The 20,469-nt window shown below is 45.4% G+C and overlaps 1 protein-coding gene across 2 annotated transcripts in view; it reads left to right on the top strand.

The window, feature by feature from the left end:
* Positions 1-1,202: 1,202 nt before the first annotated feature.
* Positions 1,203-20,469, top strand: part of LOC121232946 (E3 ubiquitin-protein ligase UHRF2-like) — a 169,322-nt gene continuing 150,055 nt past the window's right edge. For both annotated transcript variants that reach the window (XM_041121465.1, XM_041121464.1), the window contains exon 1: positions 1,203-1,769. In XM_041121465.1, the coding sequence (XP_040977399.1) occupies positions 1,617-1,769 (153 nt within the window). In that variant the 5' untranslated portion in view covers positions 1,203-1,616. The remainder of the gene's footprint in view (positions 1,770-20,469) is intronic.

The following is a 20,469-nucleotide window of genomic DNA, read 5'->3' as shown; positions in this document are numbered from 1 at the left end:
ATGCCAATTAGAAGAACACAGGTGCGCATTCCACGATAAAGGGAACTTGGCACAAAGAACCTCAATTCGGCAGTTTATCTTGACCAATTAGACTGAGACAAGTTTCGCGTGTTTTAGTTGGTATAACCAATTATGTCCTATGTTTATGCGCGTGTACAGTGTTGATATAACCAATCATATTTTATGCTTGTGCGTGTGTACAGTGACTTTGCAGAATATGTGACTATAAGTATGTGTGTGTTTTAGCAATAAAGGGTTGTCTGTCATCTGCTTTCAACTTTACAGGCGTCCGTCTACTTCAATCTCCTCACTCTATCATCTGGAACCTGTCAGTTTGTTATCTCAGTCTCTAAAGTTTTACTACTCAGGCAACAAAGCTGCTGTGAGCTCTGCCCAAAAATGTAGGCTTCAGTGCTGCCAGGTATAATAGCATCAGAGAGACCTATATCCGTAAGCTGAATCTCACTGGGTACTGCATCAGATATGTTTTTACAGTACCATTTTACCAGTATACAGTCCAGTGTTACTCAGAGTCTTGAGCAAAAATGTAGCAAATAAAACCCACACATCTGATCTGTGTTAAAAAAGGAGGCTTGATATTTTTGTCCTGGCCCACATCTGCAGTTTTCTAATATGATAAGAGCAGACAGATCTATTCTGGATTTATTAGGCAGAGCTAAATCTGGCTGAATTGAGGTTTTGATGGCACTTTTGTACTGGGAAACATTGGGGCCTAGATTTCATCAGTGGATGCAAAGCAGTTTTGCTTGCTTTTTATTTATGCCATGTCAGGTCCATGCTTTTGTGTCACTGTGACACCTGACATGCTGGGTCCTGACTCTGTGCGTGTCTGAAAGGGAAAGGTGGAAGCACGGAGTCACTTCCTATGTCATTGGTATAATTTGCAGGCCTGAGACTAGAGATGCTTTGCCCTGTGAGGGAATGAGAAGACGCCCCCGCTTGGCTCCCATAAGAACGATAATGGCCGCTTCTCTACGCGCGCACTAAACTATCCCCCTCCCCCCCAAGTCCTCGATACAACTACCAAGCAGGAGGAAAAAAGATGCTGGCCAGAGAATGCTCAAAGGGCGGGGTGGGGCGTGACTTTGTATAAAGCCGAATGCGGAAGGAGAGGTGATGATGCTATCTATCCTCCCCCCACTTCTCGACGTTGTCTCTTTACGGCCGAGGGCTCTCGCGAGATCGCTATTGGCGCCGTGACCTCTGTACGAGAGCGGTAGCGGCTAGTAAACGCTCTCTGAGGGTTGGTGATGGCTCCTGGTGGTGTTCGTTAGACCTGCCTGTGGCAATTCCCGCCAGACTTTGCCTCGTGTTGTGCTGGCTTGGAGAGCTTACGGTTCTGTTTGTGTGATTACGGGGTACGCTTGGGGAGTAGACGAGGATTGGGTTAGGTCTCCTTTACCTCTCCGCGCCCTTCTGAGCGAGGCCTGCGGGCGGGGAGGCTCGTGCCTGTTCGGTGGGATTTAAAAAACCTGCTTCCATTGAGCTGAACAAAGAAGTGAGGGAAACGCCTGTTCTGTCTTCCGTTATCACGCACTCGGAGAACAAAACCTCCCCTTCACCGCGGGTGGCTGAACTAGTGGAAGGCGCACACCATGTGGATCCAAGTTCGTACCATAGACGGCACTGAGACCCATACCATTGATGATCTGAGCCGTCTCACCAAGATTGAGTGTTTGCGGGAGAAGATCCAGAAGACCTTCTGTGTGAGCCCTGACCGCCAGCGCCTCTTCTACCGGGGCAAGCAGGTGAGGTGGAGACCTGGTGGGTAGGGGTGGAGGGGAGCTTCTCTTCTATGTGATCTTCCCCTTCTTATGTTCTGCTCTCTGTGACTGGATGTAAAGCTCCTCGTCTCCTCCCATACTGGGATCTCTGGCTTTTGTTTTCTCTCTTCTCCTCTCACTGAGCCTAGGAGGTGGTGAGGGGCAAGGAGGGAAGACGAGCTGCCCGGCATGACAAAAGGCTCTGGGCCCAACTCTGGTTTCTTTCTATACTTTTCCTCCCCACCCCCCGCAGTAGTGAGCAGGTACTAATGAGGTCCCTTTGTGTTTTTCTTTTCCACCCAAACCGAGGGAGGCTCCTTCAGCTTATCACACCTAAGTGACAGAGCAGACAGTGGGGTGTGAGGGGGAGGAAATCCCCTGCTTTACTTTTCCGACCAGGCAAGAGAACGCAGGTGTTTTCCCTGGGTTCCTGCCCCCTCTCGGTGCCCCATCTGGGTATAAGGAAAACACTTTCTGTGTGTGCGCTGCAAGTAGTTTCCAAGGCCTAGGTGCCACATCACAGACTAAGGGTTTTCGGGGACCGTGGACTCTGAACTCCTTCCGTCCACCAGAAGAGGAGAGACAGAGGACTCGTTAGAATCCTTCCTGGAGGCGGGTATGCGACTGTGCCGGTTGGGGGGTGTGTGTGTGTGCATCGGCAGCCTGCATCTCCTCGCACTCCCTGGCTCCCTTGTATTAAAGCTGCGCATGAGTTTAGCGTCCTAGTCCTCTTAGGTGCTGCAAAGAGCTTTTTACAGAGAAGGATGTCAGTTGTAGCTGATAGCTCAAGGAGTGCTTAATCTACACCTGGTTCCAGTGGTATTGGGGACCACTGGTTAAAAGTTTTTCTGTGAGTTGATGCTTTCTCCCCTCATCAGTGTGGGGCACGTCTTTATCCAAAGAGATTGTCTTGGGCTGTATTTTTGATGAAAGGTGTAACTTCTTTTAAGCTGCTTTACACAAATGAGGTATGTACAGTGCTTGAGTATTAGAGTGAGGCACAAATGTTACATGGGGGGGGGGGAAGGAGTATCAGATGTGTTGTATTTTTAGGGAGCTTGACTGCTAAGATGGGACTTGTTACTACAAATGAGCATGGCAATGTTAGCTTAAGCTGAGCAATGTAAGATGGGGCAAGATTTCTGTCCTATAACAGATGAAGCATATACCTGTATGAACAGGAACAACCATGAGAAATAACAGTTTACTATCCCCAAGAGGTGGTCATTCATGACTAGAGTGTGAACTTGCAATCTGAAATGTACTTAAAACCAAAAGGAAACAAATAGGTTTTGTGTCATGCTGGCTGTGCTTTGAGCAATCTTGTTACCGCTCCACAAGACAGATGGGAGCCAGGTTTTGTGAGGGCATGTCGAAGCAGATGGCTGCAGACAAACCCATGCTGCTCTGACGAAGCCGGATGCAAGCAGCATTGGTCTTGAAGTTGAAGAGCTTGTTTACTTTTGTGTTACATTTGAGTCAGCATATGTAGGTGTTAATGTGTATTGTTAAGGATCTCGTCACAGATCACTAATGGGAGCGTTTAGAAGACTGATAAGTCAGTTTAAAACAAAATTTGACTAGGTTGATGTACATTAACAACACACTTTTGTGGTAATGTCTAACTTTTTACTTATTACTGCATATTCAAAGCAGGCAGTTCTTAACAATCATATCATACATATAAGTCAGTTGTGAGTATGCAGTACCATGAAGTTGATAGCGTGTAGTTAATCCTCAGTAGTCTTAGTCATGAGGTGATCAGGCTCCAGAGCTCTGACAAGGGAAGCTGGAACAGAAGCTGGTGACTTGTCTGTCTTCCCCCCCCCCCCATTTCAGATCTTGTACTTCTGTGGGATGTTTGTGTGTCTAGACAAACAGTTCTTAGCCTTTGGCCTCTGTCCCTGGACTACATACTGCACGGTGCTGGGGGGGGGGGGGGCAGCAGGGGCAGGGACTGCTTTCCCAGTCATAGACACCTAATGCCAAACTCTGGTTCACACAGCTAGTTCTCATACCAAGTTGATAACAAGCCTAACTGTGTGATCTTGCACAGTTAACATAAGGCATGTGGTCTGTTATTATCAATGCAATACTGTTCTTCCTGGGCACAATAATGCTTATATGTTTACCAGTTATGCTATATCATTGTGCTTATGTTTGAGTTTAAAACAAACTGATGCTAATTAAATCCTGCTTAGTGTGCTTCTACGTCTGTGAGTGCACCAGGACTCTGCTCTGGCTATTTGTGGAAAACAGTTGACCTGAGAAGCAGAGAAAATGAGCCTGTAGTGAGCTGTGATTCTCGAAGTAGTCTGTCAGAGGTCAAACTAATTAGAATATCTGTATTTCAGCCAATATATTAGTATGGTGTGTCTTAATTTAAAAAGTGGAATAACAAGATCTTATAGCTGAACTTGTCCACATGGATGGGTGATAGTTTAGGGCACAGTTGGGATCGTCAGTGAAGCTAGAGTTGTAGAGTCTTCATGTTCATTAAGTTTTGCTCATTATGTAACTACTTAAATATATATATATATATATTTTTTTTTTTTTTTGTAGTCTTCATAATGAGTTCCAATGCTTCCTTGATGATTGGGTTTGGTTGATCCAGCAACTGATCTCATGGTACTAGTAACAAGAGGGGGGGAAACTGAGAAGGATTGCTCCCATACAATTAAAATTGGATGTAGAAGAAATATTAGCAGAGCAATATGTAAACCACTCAGGGATGTGATAGAGATGCACAGGTGTTGTAATTAAATGGGAGGAGATCAGAAAGCAATGTATTGTGCTAAAGGAATAAACTGTGAGGGGTTAGTCCTGAGATGGACTTAATGCCCCTGTACGTGGTCTGGCTGGGATGGAGTTAACTTTCTTCATAGCGGGCCTGTATGGTACTGTGCTTTGGATTTGTGACCAAAACAGTGTTGATAACACACTAGTGTTTTGGCTACTGCTGAGCAGTAATCGCGCAGCATCAAGGCCTTCTGTTTCTCACTTTGCCCCTGCAGCAAGTAGGCTGGGTGTGTGCAAGCAGTTGGGAGGAGACACTGCTGGGACAGCTGACCCAAACTGACCAAAGGGATGTTCCATGCCATGTGACATCGTGCTCAGCAATAAAAGCTCAGGGAAAGAGGAGGAAGGGGGGGAACGTTTGTGGTTATGACATTTGTCTTCCCAAGCAACCGTTATGTGTGCCGAGGCCCTGCTTTCCAAGAAGTGGCTGGATATCTGCCTGCTGATGGGAATGAGTGAATGAATTCCTCTTTTTGCTTGGCTTGCGCACGCAGCTTTTGCTTTGCCTTTTAAACTGTATCTCGATGCACAAGTTTTCTTGCCTTCCTCCTACTTTCTCCCTGTCCTGCGGGAGAGGGGAGTGAGCGAGCGGCTGCGTGGGTACTTGGCTGCTGCCAGGGTCAACCCACTATACCCCCTGTGACAATATAGGCTGCGGAGTGACTGGCTGGGTAGCAGCTCTGCAGAAAAGGACCTGGGGGTCCTGGTAGACAGCAAGCTGAACACGAGCCAGCAGTGTGCCCTGGCAGCAAAGGTGGCCAACAGCATCCTGGGCTGTGTCAACAGGAGCATAGGCAATAGATTGAGGGAAGTGACTATTTCCCTTTACTCAGCGCTTGTTAGATCATATCTAGAATATTATGTTTGGTTTAGGTCCCTCAATGCAAGGAAGATGCTGACAAGCTGGTGTTAGCCCAGTGGAGGGCTGGCAAGATGGCTGTCAAGATGCCCTCTGTGAGGAGGGGCTGGGGGACTGGGCTTGTTCAGTCAGGTGAAGGAAAAGCTTGGCGGGGGGGGGGGGGGGGGTGGCAGTGGCAGCTAATAGCAGCCTTTCAGTGCCTACAAGGAGGTTGGTAGGACCTCTTAGCATGATCTTCTCCCCCACCCCCAAGAAAAACACAATCGTGTTCCAGTATAAATAAAGCTGATTAAAGCTCTCGACTACGGAGGTGCGAGATATATTATGTCGGACAACATTCAACTTGCTCTTGAACTGACCAGTGTCAATACTAATGGGACAACTGGGGGGGGGAAAGAAAGAAACAGCTCTAGATCTTCATTGAAGTGGAGACCTGTGGGATCTTTGGGGTTTGAAGACAGCTAGGAGAAATAGACCTGTACTAGGAAGTTTGGTCCAAAGAACTAGATCTATGACAGTGGAGGGCTTCACATTGAGATCAAGGGTGAATAGCTTTCCAGTATATCATGAATAAACATCACTGAGTAGTCAGTTCCAGACGTAAACAGAAAGAAAATCAATGTTTGATTCCCACCCCCCACCCCCCCCACCCCCCTTTTTGTGTGCATGCATTGCCAGACTGGACCTGACACAACAGCCGGGTATCAAATGAGCTTTGCCATAACACGAAGTCTCAGAAACACAGTGTAGGTCTACCCCACATTCCCAACCCCATCTCAAAACATTACAACAGACTTGTCCTTCAGCTGTAGCCTTCTTCAATGTGCATGTTAACTACCACTCAAAGAACAAAGAAGTGGGATGTTGAAAGGTAAATATGAAGTGTCACAAATGATGCCTTGTGTTTTGTCATATGTAGGCCGTTAACTTTTACCGAAGTCTCTATTAGCTGATAAATGCATAGATCTTGCTCGCTAGAAAGTTTTGGAATAACTTTTCTCCCTGTAAGCTCAAACTTTTAACATTTCAGGCCGATCAAGTAAATGACCATGACGTAAGCAAAATTAGATAAGGCATAATGTTTTAAGATGGTCACTGGCTGGGAATACAAACTTGTGACAGATCGTGTTAGATGCAGACAGTCATCTTAGTCTTCCTATACTGGAAATGCTAGATCTTGAGGTACGCATGAAGTAAAATTGACATTTTGTAAGCATAGGTACACCTATGCAGGTCAGATCAGCTTGACTATACTTTCTGCTTCACAGGTGGCTTCTCCCTCGAATCTCTAACTCACGTAAAATGACACTATCTACAAAAGAGGAACATAATTTAACTCCAATAATTACAAACACACTCTCAAATTTTTGCCCTTTGCTCAATTAAATACTTCTGTGATGTTACACAATTAACCAATCTTAGAACCAGGTCTTTGAAAGCATACCATGATGCATATCTGTCATTTTAGAGGCAATTGTTTTGTTTTTTTTTTAATTATTTTTTTTTAAGAATAGTTCAGTTGAAAGGGACCTGCAACTATCATCTAGTCCAACTGTAATGATACTGGGCGACTGAAGTTGTGAGAAAGTTCTGAATTTAAGTATTTCAATAACTTTTAAAGTAAATTTTTGCTTTCAACACTGTAGCTATCTATTTGGGGGGGGGGGGGGCGCGTGCACATCTGCAGATAAAAAATTGATGGTTGCAGATATAAAACTGCATTTGAACTCCATGTTCAGACAAAAGCTATATTATCCTCCAAGGTAAGTATATAAAGAAAAGTTGTATCCAGTGTTGCCAAGAGCAGCTAAAAGATGTTCAGCTTAAGTCTTCAACATTCTTGGTTTTTCCCTAGCAAAACCAGTTTAAATTGTAATTATTTAAAAACAACAAAACTTGAAATCGATACTTTAGAAAATATTTTGAAAACTTGAATTGAATTTATCCTCAGCAAGACTAATACCAAATATGCTTCTGTGTAAAGTAAACGTATGTTCCTTTACCTTTGATCTCACGTGCCAAAGTGCGATATTTTTGTTGTTCTCTGTAATAAAAAATTCTCATTGATGCCGTTGGTTTAGAAGCTTAGTTAGCTGCTTCAGCAAATTAAGGCATCATTAAAAAACTAGGATCCAATTTATGTGAATGCACCGGTGCAAAAGCTGGTGATGAGAAATCCCTGCAAGTCCCACTGAGTTTATGGCACAAAGCCTCTACTCTAGCACATCTGTCGTAGGTTCTGAAATTTGCTTGTACCACAGATTTAAAAAAGTAAAAATAAAAAAATACCTTTGTACCCTCACTCCAGCTCAGAACTGATTTTATGTTCCCAGTCACCAGATTCTCTACAAGAAACCTCTACATGAAATGCAGACCCGTCATCTCATGCATAAATACTACTTTTAAAACAAAATTTAAACAATTCAAGCACCAGAACTTGCTCCCATGAAACACTTGTTTAGACTTCAATGGAAGGAACTGAATATGAGCAGAGTAGTTTTTAAAGAAAATATTAACTTATATTTTATGTAGAAAAACAAGTACAGAAAAATCCAATGCATAGTTTCCTTTCCTTAGAGATAGGCGTTCTGAGTTTCATAAAGTCAAGATAAAGTTAATACTTCACAGGAATTTGTGAATAAAAGAAAAAAAACCTCGTTACTCTCAGGATATTCATTATATCTGACGGAAAGACATTATGGCTTTTTAATACTTCTTTCCTTGGTTGCAATATTGAACGTGCGCTCTTTGATTCCAAGTTTCTTCAACAAAATTCTTTGTTTATACATGCCAAATCATAACATATGATGTCCTCAAAATAATATCAGAAGCACTTACTCGTCATACTTGATATGATAAATAGCTTCTTCATCAGTGTCCATGCAGTCTGAGTAAGATGTGGATGGTGTACTGTCCAAATAATTTGCATTCTCTCTAGAATGATCTTGACTTAAGTTTCCATTAGTCCTTTTGTAAGAATTGCCACTCTTTACTTGAGCTTTACCATTCTTACGTCCTTTTGTTGCTCGAGTAACATTTTCTATATGAGCTTCAAACCAGGCTCCAATGCTGACATCACGGGCATCCACCAATTCGTTTATCTAAAAGGAAAATTTGATAATGAATATTTATTTTCTATAATCCTGGTTAAGAACAGAAAGGAAAACTGACTAAAGTACTTAACTGTCAGTGAAAAAAATTCTACACTGCTGATTTCAACTGGTTTGCGCTTGGGTAAGTTGGAGCAATGTTCAGTCATTCAAGTGTTGTGCTTTAAGTATTTTATTCCTCTACTTTTAATAAGATCTGTTATGAACACAATTTGTAAAAAATATGTTTTTAAAAGTTGAGGCTGATTTATTATTTTTTTAACCTACAAATTAGCTTAATCTCTCTTTCTACTGAACTTTTTCTTGCTTCGTGGAATTGTTCCTTATGACTAAAATAAGCACGTATACTTAAGATATTAGCCCACAACCAGATTTTAAGATTTCCCTGGACTACCAAATTGGAATTATTACTTAACCCTGATTCTTTTTGACCTGCACTGCTGCTGAATCCTTCAATGTTTGAGAAAGGGGGGGGGGGGGGGGAGATGGGCTCTCCAAGCCTAACAAGGCGGCCATCATAACCAGTGAAGACTGGTCCTTCCATAAATCTTTCAACTGTAAGAAACAGAAATCTCTCATGACTCTTCTCCTGTTGCGTTAAAGGGTAAAGAAGTTTGGCAGAAAATAAACCCCCTTGCGTTCCAGCTTATCCTCAGATATCAGAGGAGCTGGGGGTGGCTAGGCTTAGATTCTGAGTGTTGTCCAATTCAGCGCTATAATTGCGGTCGCATTCAATATATTGAACTACCACGATTACGGATGCACTAATAGCGCACTGTACTTTCAATTTAGCCGCGTTCAACGAACTAAAACGGCCAGACATGGGGAGTTTGGTCACGTTCAACAAACTATCACGGCTAGATTAATGAACAGTACAGTTTATTAAAGCAACGGGAGTACAGATTCTTTTGGATTGCCGGTGATAAATACACTGTCTGCAAAGCACGTGCAAATAATAATACGGTCGACTACAAGCACATTAAATTATGGAAGAAAAGAGCTCTAATGATTTCTAAGTTTCCCGGGAAAGCACTCGGTACAGCCGAGTGTTTGAATCTCACCCCATAGGCGTCCCTATGGGGGGGCAAGAGAGGTTCAGCCTGTCGACTGGTCCCAGAAGTCAGCGATGTCCTCCCGACTTGTCCACGATGGTATCTTCCCTAACAGTCCCCCTCTCTTAAGGCCTTTTATACTATTTTCCTATTTAGGTGGAGCTTGAGTGACTCTAGTCATACGTACCTTTACTATGATTGGTATAAAATCTCCTCGCTTTACTTTTAAAGGTACATGCTAGAGAAAATTCAGAGCGCATGCTCAGTGAGGGGTGGTCGCACCTTGGAGGTGGGTAACTTTTGGGATGGAGGTGTGTTTTGGTATTATAATGAACAAAGTTCACCCAGAGGACATGATTTTGCGTGTCAGTACCCCAGAACGGGGCACTTATGATATAAATCAGAAGTAGGGCAGTAGGTCGACAGAACCCCCGTTATTTCACCTCCTTGCTTCAGCGGATTCAATGCAGGGGCCTACCGTTCTTGTTCCCTATCCCTGCGATGATATCACAGAGCCTGGCCGTGGTGTCCCCACTCCGCTCCACCCTCCGTGTTGCTTCTCTTTGGGTCAGCATACCAAGCTCCCTTGGTGTTGCTAACATTGCTAAGGTTGCAGGTTATGTTGCTTAGGGAATTATTATGGAACGGATTCCTGGCATATCCACTGCGTTCCACCCTGGAGGTTCACCTTCCCTTAAGAGTGTGGGGGGAACATATCGATAAGTCACTTCCAGCAATCATTCCACATCTCCTTTCTGTGCTCACAGTAGTGCTGGTAGTAAGTTATGAAACTACTCTATTGTAGAGCATGTTTCATTCATTCATTATCCTAACACATTTTTTTTCAAGCCTTCAACTTATTAAATACATATTACTTCAACAATACAAGGTTTTTCCTGTGATTTGATGTAAACCACTGAGGTATACATCGCTTCAGTTACACAGGCATTCTTTTAAAAATTGTAGTGTATAAACGGTTATTTTCTTTGAAATATTAACTGGAATAAAATAGTATAAAAAAACCCAACCACTTAAGGAACACCTTCGTACACTGCACACCACGTATAAGAAAACATTATTGCAATAGAACTGCTATGGAGCCATACCAAGTGAAGAAGATAAGGCGTATGGAAGAAGACTCTAAGATGAGAAACTTAAAGTAAATTCTAAAAATGCTCAGAATAGGTTTGATTACTGTAAAATCAAATTGGGGGAACTACTTTTCACGCTCATTTTGGAAATAATATTTTAACAGGAATATTTTACAGATGTATTTTTAGATTTACTTTATTTGCAAATGTCGTGGTTTAACCCCAGCCAGCAACTAAGCACCACGCAGCCGCTCACTCGCTTCCCCCCCCCACCCAGTGGGATGGGGGAGAGAATCGGGGGAAAAAAAAAATGGTAAAATTTGTAGGTTGAGATAAGAACGGTTTAATAGGACAGAAAGGAAGAAACTAAGAATGATAATAATAACGATAACATGACAATAATAATAATAATAATAATAATAGGATTGGAATATACAAAACAAGTGATGCACAATGAAATTGCTCACCACTTGCCGACCGATGCCCAGTTAGTTCCCGAGCAGCGATCTGCATCCCCACCCCCCCCCCCCCCCCCCGGCCAACTCCCCCCGGTTTATATACTAGGCATGACGTCACATGGTATGGAATATTCCTTTGGCCAGTTGGGGTCAGCTGTCCTGGCTGTGTCCCCTCCCAACTTCTTGTGCACCTCCAGCCTTCTTGCTGGCGGGGCATGAGAAGCTGAAAAATCCTTGACTTAGTCTAAACACTACTTAGCAACAACTGAAAACATCAGTGTGTTATCAACATTCTTCTCATACTGAATCCAAGACATAACACTATAGCAGCTACTAGAAAGAAAATTAACTCTATCCCAGTTGAAACCAGGACAGAAAAACATCCTTTTCTTCTAATTTTTTTATATAAAGAAGGAAATTTACCTTCTAAAGACCATCTAAATGTCCCTTTAAAAAAACCAAAACCAACCAAACAACAAACAAACGAAAAAAAACACCAGAAAATTTGAGCCCAAAAGATAACACATTAACATAGCAGCCAACCAACCCCAGGGCATGAACGAACTTGTTTTACCACTCTATGATGCACAGAAGAGAATTGTGCATTTCCAAAATGTTTAATAAGCAGGCTCTGTACTGATACATAGATAGAACAATTATGAAACTCATTTTTCTGGGATAAATTTGTAAGGCTGAATTGCTTCAGGGGCTGTGTTATGTGTTTACAGTTTTTTAAAATGAGGGCAGTTTAATTTGCCACAGATGTGTATGGTTTAATTTAGAGCCTTAATCAAGCAGCAAGACAATGACAGAGATGGATATTTATTCTTACTACTGTATTGGGTTTGCGTGGCAAGGTTTTGGTAGCGGGGGAGTTACAGGGGTGGCTTCTGTGAGAAGCTGCTGGAAGCTTCCCCTATGCCCGACAGAGCCAATGCCAGATGGCTCCAAGACGGACCTGCCGCTGGCCAAGGCCGAGCCAATCAGTGACAGTGGTAGCGCCTCTGTGATAACATATTTAAGAAGGGGAAAAAAAGTTGCTGTGGAACAGAAACTGCAGCCAAAGAGTGGAGTGAGACCATGTGAAAGAAACAACTCTGCAGATACCAAGGTCAGTGAAGAAGGAGGGGGAGGAGGTGCTCCAGGCACCAGAGCAGAGACTCCCCTGTAGCCCGTGGTGAAGACCATGGTGAGGCAGGCTGTCCCCCTGCAGCCCATGGAGGTCCACAGTGGAGCAGATATCCACCTGCAGCCCGTGGAGGACCTCACGTTGGAGCAGGTGGATGCCTGAAGGAGGCTGTGACCCCGTGGGAAGCACGCACTGGAGCAGGCTCCTGGCAGGACCTGTGGACCTGTAGAGAGAGGAGCCCACGTTGGAGCAGGTTTTCTGGCAGGACTTGTGACCCCGCGGGGGACCCATGCTGGAGCAGTGTGCTCCTGAAGGACTGCACGCCGTGGAAAGGACCCACACTGGAGAAGTTTGTGGAGGGCTGTCTCCCGTGGGAGGGACCCCACACTGGAGCAGGGGAAGAGTGTGAGGAGTCTTACCCCTGAAGAGGATGGAGCGGCAGAAACGACGTGTGATGAACTGACCGTAACCCCCATTCCCCGTCCCCCTGTGCCGCTCGGGGGGAGGAGGTAGAGAATTCGGGAGTGAAGCTGTGCCTGGGAAGAAGGGAGGGGTGGGGGGAAGGTATTTTAAGATTTGGTTTTATTTCTCATTACCCTACTCTGGTCTAATTGGTAATAAATTAAGTTAATTTTCCCCAAGTCGAGTCTGTTTTGCCCATGATGGTAATTAGTGAGTGATCTCTCCCTGTCCTTATCTTGACTCATGAGCCTTTCGTTGTATTTTCTCTCCCCTGTCCAGCTGAGGGGGGGGAGTGATAGAGCAGCTTTGGTGGGCACCTGGCATCCAACCACAACTACACCCAAAGACCAGCATCTATAAACAAATCAACATGAATGATATTAATTATCAGTATTTAAACTGAAGCAATCATCAGGTAATTTGAAGTACAAATGAAGGCAGTTCCTAAACTAACAAATTTACTGAGAGATAGAGGGTGAAAGGTAAGAATATAATGCATAAGGTATATATCATATTGAGCCTATTTCTTCTTACTTTTCACACGCTTCCTTGAAAAAAAAAAATCAAAAAATTCAACCCTTTCCTTTTTTCCCCCCATGTAAAATCCCAGCATCCAATTTAAATTTTTATTCTCAACTCCCACAATATGAAAAGTATACCTTTTTAAAAGATAAACATATAATAAACAAATGAAAGCTCCACCTTGTTTTAAGTCAGTCTGTTGACCTATTTTAAACATAAGGAGCGGGTATTTCTGTAAGGAAACCTCAGGAAAACATCCCTATGTAACCTTAGGCATTTCAATTAGTTCTAGCTTAAAGTGATTCTCAACTTCCTCCTCCTGAAAATGCAGTTGAGACACAGACATTATTGAGGTTTCCCCATCTGCAGCTACTTCTTGAGACTAGCTACAAAGATGACAAAGAAGCCATGTTAGTCAAGCCAAAAAACCTTAGAGCCAGAAAGAAGTCAGTCTCCTGTGATCGTTCCTCCCAAATGCATCTTTCTATACTGTGATGCTCACACTTGGACAATAGACTTCCCAGCCTTGTAGCGAATAAAGGCAAATAATTATGAGTATAAACCCTTGAGAACTATATCACAGTTATTTTATATACCACCCTATTTATACCCGATGAACTAAAGATGTAGACAATAGCAGAGGGATTCAAAGAAAAACTAAGGCATTCAGAAGAAGAATGTTAATCAGTGGTATAACATCAAAGCCTTTTTAATCTGTAACTCTGTTATGAATATAATTTGAATCGATAAATCAACATGGACACTTTAAGCTTTGTGGTAGGTTGACCCACGGCGTCCATCCTGCCATTTTATTCCCAAGAGCTGAATCTCCTGTGCAGGTCCCTTGACCTTACTTTTCTTTATGGTGAAACCAGCTTTCAGAAGAATCTGAATTACTCTTTTTCCCTTCTCAAACGCTTCTTCTGCCTTGTTGCCCCCACACGATGATGTCATCTATGTATTGTAAATGTTCAGGGGCATCGCCTTGTTCCAGTGCAGTCTGGATTAGTCCATGACAAATGGTAGGGCTGTGCTTCCACCCCTGGGGCAGTCGATTCCAGGTGTATTGGACACCTCTCCACGTGAAAGCAAACTGTAGCCTGCACTCTGCTGCCAAAGGAATGGAGAAAAACGCATTGGCAATATCAATTGTAGCATACCACGTGGCTGCCTTTGATGCCAGTTCATATTGGAGCTCTAACATGTCTGGTACAGCAGCACTCAGTGGTGGTGTCACTTCGTTCAGGCCGCGATAATCTACTGTTAACCTCCACCCTCCATCAGACTTTTGCACTGGCCATATGGGACTATTATAGGGTGAGCGAGTCTTGCTGATGACTCCTTGGCTCTCCAGTTGATGAATCAGCTCATGGATGGGAGCCAGGGAGTCTCGGTTTGTGCGATATTGCCGGCAGTGCACCGTCCTGGTAGCGATTGGCACCTGCTGTTCTTCAACTCGCAGCAATCCCACAATGAAGGGATCTTCCGAGAGGCCAGGCAGGGTAGATAGCTGTTTGATCTTCTCTGTGTTTACAGTGGCTACACCAAAAGCCCATCGGTACCCCTTTGGGTCCTTGAAGTACCCTCTCTTGAGATAGTCTATGCCAAGGATACAAGGGGCCTCTGGGCCAGTCACAATGGGGTGCTTTTCCCACTTGGCCCCTGTTAAGCTCACCTCAGCCTCCAATATAGTCAATTCTTGGCATCCCCCTGTCACTCCAGAGATCCAGATGGGTTCTGTGCCCCTGTACCCTGATGGCACCAGCGTACGCTGTGCACCAGTGTCTACCAAAGCCTTATACTTCTGTGGGTCCGATGTGCCAGGCCATCGAATCCACACAGTCCAGTATATCCGGTCATCCCTTTCCTTCTCCTGGCCGAAGGCAGGGACCCTCTATTGCTGTTCCTCATCAGAGTATTCACTGTCTGACCCTTGCGGTGCCATACCAGAAGTCCCCTCACCAGAATCGAGGGAGGTGGTTTCAGTTCTTCTGTGCCTGGAGGATCGCTGATTGCTTTCTTGGGCCTCTACAGCAACTACGCTGACAGCCGCCTTCTTGGGTGACCCCTTCTTAACAGCTGTCTTCCCTCTCAGTTCACGTACGCGGGCTTCCAGCTTAAAGGTGGGTTCACCATCCCACTTCCTCATGTCCTCCCCTTGGTCACGCAGGAAGAACCAGAGTGCACCATGCAGCATACGCCTTGGGCTCCCTTTCCCTCTGACTGGGGCAGGAGAGGACTCGTTTCTTGGAGCATCCCTAATAGCCAAGGCACTGTCCTGTAGGGATGAGGAGACACAGAGATTTTCTTCAAAGTTTTGGAGCCAAGACGACGCTTTCTCCACAGGTGGTGTTTCCATATCTGGGCAATACATTGCTGCCAAGCTGTTAGAATACGACGCTGGGGCACCTTGAATCACCTTTCTCCACATGGCCCGTGTGCACAGGACATCCTCTGGATCTTTGGAGACCTCCTCATCGTCTAGATCACTGTAGATGACTTCCACCACTGCTAACTCTCTCAGGTACTGGATGCCTTCATCTGCGGTAGTCCACTTTTCTGAGGAGTTCACAAGATCTTCTTTGAATGGATATCTTGCCCTCACACTTGAGAGGAGCCATGTCCAGAGACTGCAAATTGCTGCCTCTTTTCCAATTCCTCTTTCAGTTCCCCAGTTTCTAGCGAGGGATCCCAGCTGTTGGGCTTCCTTGCCTTCCAGCTGCTGACTGTCGGCCCCGTTATCCCAGCATCGGAGCAGCCAGGCAGCAATCCGCTCACCTGGCTGGCGGCTGTAGTCTTTCCGCATGTCCCGAAGTTCTGAGGACATCAGGGACCGGGTAGTTTCCGCTTCCTGTCTAAGTTCTCTCACTCCTTCCTCCAATTTCTTTGTCGAAGGACCAGCTTCTAGATCAATCCTTTCCTCTTCTTCTTCTTCCCTTACTAATCGATGATATGGACCCATTGATCTCCTTGTCCACTGTTTCTTTTTCACTACTGGGGCAATTACTGTAGTTGTTGTTGTTTGGGTCCCTATCTCGAGCATGGTGTCCTCAGATGCAGTCTGGGTCTCTGCCTCAACCGTGGTCCTCTGAGAGTGTTGAACTGTGGCTCGGTAGGCATAGGCCAGGCCCCAGTACAGTGCGAGAAGCTGCTGGTTTTCATTGGGATAGGCAAGGCACCCCTCTATCAGGTGGCGCGTCAGTTTGCCAGGGTTGCTTGCCTGTTTGGGTGTAAAGTCCCAGGTTATGGGAGGTGATAACCATCCTAGGAATCTGCCCAAATCCTTCCATATACCCTGCCACCCAGGGACCGGTTGCTTGAGGGCACATTTCAGTATCGCCTCACCCGAAACTTGTCTTCTCTTATACCAGGACGAGACCAGATTCCACAATACCCATAATATACCACCAGTATTAATTATTAGTATTGAACAGCTCACATAAGAGTGAACAAGGACCTCGGGAGCCTGCATAATAAAACAATTCACATCAATGCCCGGTAAGGAGAGGGAGATATATTCCCTCACCTCCTCCACAAGATAGCTCCCACAACACAGCAAAGCCATCAGTGCCAGGGCAAAGCACATAGCCATTATTTGCATTACCATGTTCCCAAACTCAGCAAGATAGAGATAAGCAAGCAGCCAACAAGCTCCGTGACCTGCACAGGAGCTTGCCACTTAATAACTAGCTATAGCACGCTTAATGCAAAACTGCCGTTGTCGAGTCCCTGTTTGGGCGCCAAAAAGGACTGTGGTGGGTTGACCCTGGCTGGGCGCCAGGTGCCCACCAAAACTGCTGTATCACTCCCCCTCCTCAGCTGGACAGGGGGGAGAAAATATAACAAAAGGCTCGTGGGTCAAGATAAGGACAGTTTAATAAAGTGAAAGCAAAGGTCGTGTGCGAAAGCAAAGAAAAACAAATGATGTTATTCTCTACTTCCCATCAGCAGGCGATGTCTGGCCACTTCCTGGGATGCAGGGCTTCAGTACGTGTAGTGGTTGCTCCGGAAGATGAAAATGCCCCCCTTCCGTCTCCCTTTACTTAGCTTTTATAGCTGAGCTGACGTCATCTGGTATGGAATATCTGTTTGGTTAGTTTAGGTCAGCTGTCCTGGTTATGTCCCCTCCCAAGATCTTGCCCAGCCCCAGCCTGCCATTGAGGGGGGGGGCAAAAATGTCGGAGAGACAGCCTTGAAGCTGTGCCAGCGCTGCTCAGCAGTAGCCAAAACACTGGTGTGTTATCAACACCTTTCTAGCTACCAATGCAGAGCACAGCACTATGAGGGCTGCTATGGGGAGAATTAACTCCATCTCAGCCAGACCCAATACAAGCTTAATGGCAACCATTGATACAGAGAGCTTTAAACTAGACTTAGCAGGGGAAGGGAATGCAGTTTTGAGCAACAGAGAAGAGCCAGGGGCTGTTGATGTATTAGGAACCAACAGGGAAACACCTGTGAAATGCCGCAAAGGAATTAGGGCTTGTCCCTCTATAAAGATGACAAGGTAGGTAGCCCAGCTGAAGTGCTTCAATACCAATGCATGCGGCATGGGTAACAAGCAGGAGGAGCTGGAAGCCACTGTGCAGCTAGAAAGCTACGATCTGATCATTACCACTGAAACGCGGTGGGACGAATCGCACGATTGGAGCGCTGCAATCGATGGCTATAAACTGTTCAGAAGGGACAGGTAAGGAAGGAGGGGCGGGGGGTGGGGTTGCCCTCTATGTAAAAGAATGTACTGACTGCACAGAGCTGTCTTTGAAAAACAGCGATGAACAGGTTGAGAGCTTACGGGTAAAAATTAGGGGCCAAGCCAACAAAGGAAACCTCGTGGCTGGTGTTTACTACAGGCCACCCGATCAAGGGGAGCCTGTTGATGAAGCGTTCTACTTCAACTACGGGAAGCATCATGCTCGCAGGCTCTGATCCTGCTGGGGGACTTCAATCACCCTGACATCTGCTGGAAGAGCAGCACAGCAAGCTGTAAACGGTCCAGGAGACTCTTGGAGTGCATCGAGGACAATTTCTTAATCAAGGTCTCTCCAAGGGATGTGAAGAATAACAAGAAGGGCTTCTACAGGTATGTTGGCCAGAAAAGGAAGACAAAAGAAATTGTACCCCTCTGATAAATAGGACAGGGGATCTGGTGACAGTTGACATGGAGAAGGCAGAGGTACTCAACAATTTTTTTGCCTCGGTTTTCCCTGGCTCTTCCCACATCTCTCGGGTCCCTGAATCTCAAGGCAGGCACTGGGGGAATGAAGTCCCACCCATCATAGGAGGAGATCAGGTTCGAGACCACCTGAGGAACCTGAACGTACACAAGTCCACGGGACACGACGAGATGCATTCCAGGGTCCTGAGGGAATTGGCTGATGTAGTTGCCAAGCCACTCCCCATCATATTTGAAAAGTCGTGGCAGTCAGGCAAAATCCCGAGTGACTGGAGAAAAGGGAAACATCACACCCATTTTTTAAAAGGAGGGCCCTGGGGACTACCGACCAGTCAGCCTCACCTCCGTGCCTGGTAAAAATGGTGGAACAGATGCTCCTGGAAGTTATGATGAAGCATATGGAACACAGGGAGGTGATTAGGGACAGGCAACATGGCTTCACCAAGGGCAAATTGTGTCAGTCTAATCTGGTGGCCTTCTGCAGTGGAGTGACTGCCTTTGGTGGACAAGGGAAGAGCTACAGATGTCATCTACCTGGACTTCTGTAAGGCCTTTGACATGGTCCCCCACAACATCCTTGTCGCTAAATTGGAGAGAGATGGGTTTGATGGATGGACTGTTAGATGGATAAGGAATTGGCTGGATGGCCACATCCAAAGAGTTATAGTCAACGGCTCAATGTCCAAGTGGAAACCAGTAACGAGTGGTGTCCCTCAAGGGTCCGTACTTTTATGATCGCTTCTCCATTTTGTTCTAATGGACAACACAGCAAGTTTGCAAAGAAATAAATAGGGTAAAACTAGAAAACCTCCCCGTGGCTTCAAATTTCCAGTTGGCTTTATCTTTCTACAGGAAGCCATTTCTGGTTTGGGGGTAAACTTATTTGAGAAAACACAAAATGTTGCTGGCATTGTGTCTGAGTATATGAACCCTCCTGAAATCTGCAACACTGTATATCCCAGTGGAGAGACACTTCAGTGATTCTATAGGAGTCAACTTGGACAGAGCCCGGTTAAGAAGTTCTGCTTTGACACTGCCCCCAAGGTACTCCTACAAAATCAGATTATCCAATATGGGTAACTTCTCAAGCCTGTCAAGGTCCCTCTGGATGGCATCCCTTCCCTCTAGCAAATCAACTGCATCGCTCAGCTTGGTGTCATCCACAAACATGCTGAGGGTGCGCTCAATCCCACTATCTATGTCACGGATGAAGATATTAAATAGTATTGGTCCCAGTACAGACCCTTGAGGAACACCACTCGTTACTGTTTTCCTTTTAGACATTGAGCTGTTGACTATAACTCTTTGGATGCAGCCATCCAGCCAGTTCCTTATCCATCTAAGCCAAGATCTGAAAGTAATGAGCAAGAGAGATTACATTTGGTGGTGGGTTCACCTTGGCTGGCTGCCAGACTCTCTCACTCCCCCTCCTCAACAGGATGGGGGGAGAAAATAAGATAGAAAAGCTCATGGGTCGCGATAAGGACAGGGAGATCACTTCCCAATTACCATCATGGCCAAAACAGACTTGACTTGGGGAAAATTAATTTATTTTATTGCCAATTAAAATAGAGTAGGATGGTAAGAAACAAAGACAAAAACTAAAACACCTTCCCCCTACTCCCCCTTCTTCCCAGGCTCAATATCACTCTTTTCATTCCCGACTATTCTACTTCCTCCCACCCCGAGCAGCGCAGGGGGGGATGGGGAATATAGGGTTGCGGTCAGTTCTTTGTCTCTGCTGCTCCTTCCTCCTCACGCTTTTCCCCTGCTCCAGCGTGGGTCCTCTCCATAGGCCACAGTCCTTCAGGAAAAGACTGCTCCAGCATGGGTCCTCCATGGGCCGCAATTCCTGGCAGGAAAACCTGCTCCTGCACGGGCTCCTCTCCACAGGCCGCAGTTCCTGCCAGGAGCCTGCTCCAGCACGGGCTCTCCACAGGTTTGTGGCTATGGCATTTTTCTTCCCAAGCAACTGTTACGCGTGCTGAGGCCCTGTTTTCCAGGAAGTGGCAGGACATCTGCCTGCC

Source organism: Aquila chrysaetos (assembly GCF_900496995.4).
Source record: "Aquila chrysaetos chrysaetos chromosome W unlocalized genomic scaffold, bAquChr1.4 W_unloc_2, whole genome shotgun sequence".
Classification (NCBI taxonomy): domain Eukaryota; kingdom Metazoa; phylum Chordata; class Aves; order Accipitriformes; family Accipitridae; genus Aquila; species Aquila chrysaetos.
This window is presented reverse-complemented; position numbering and strand designations above follow the sequence as displayed.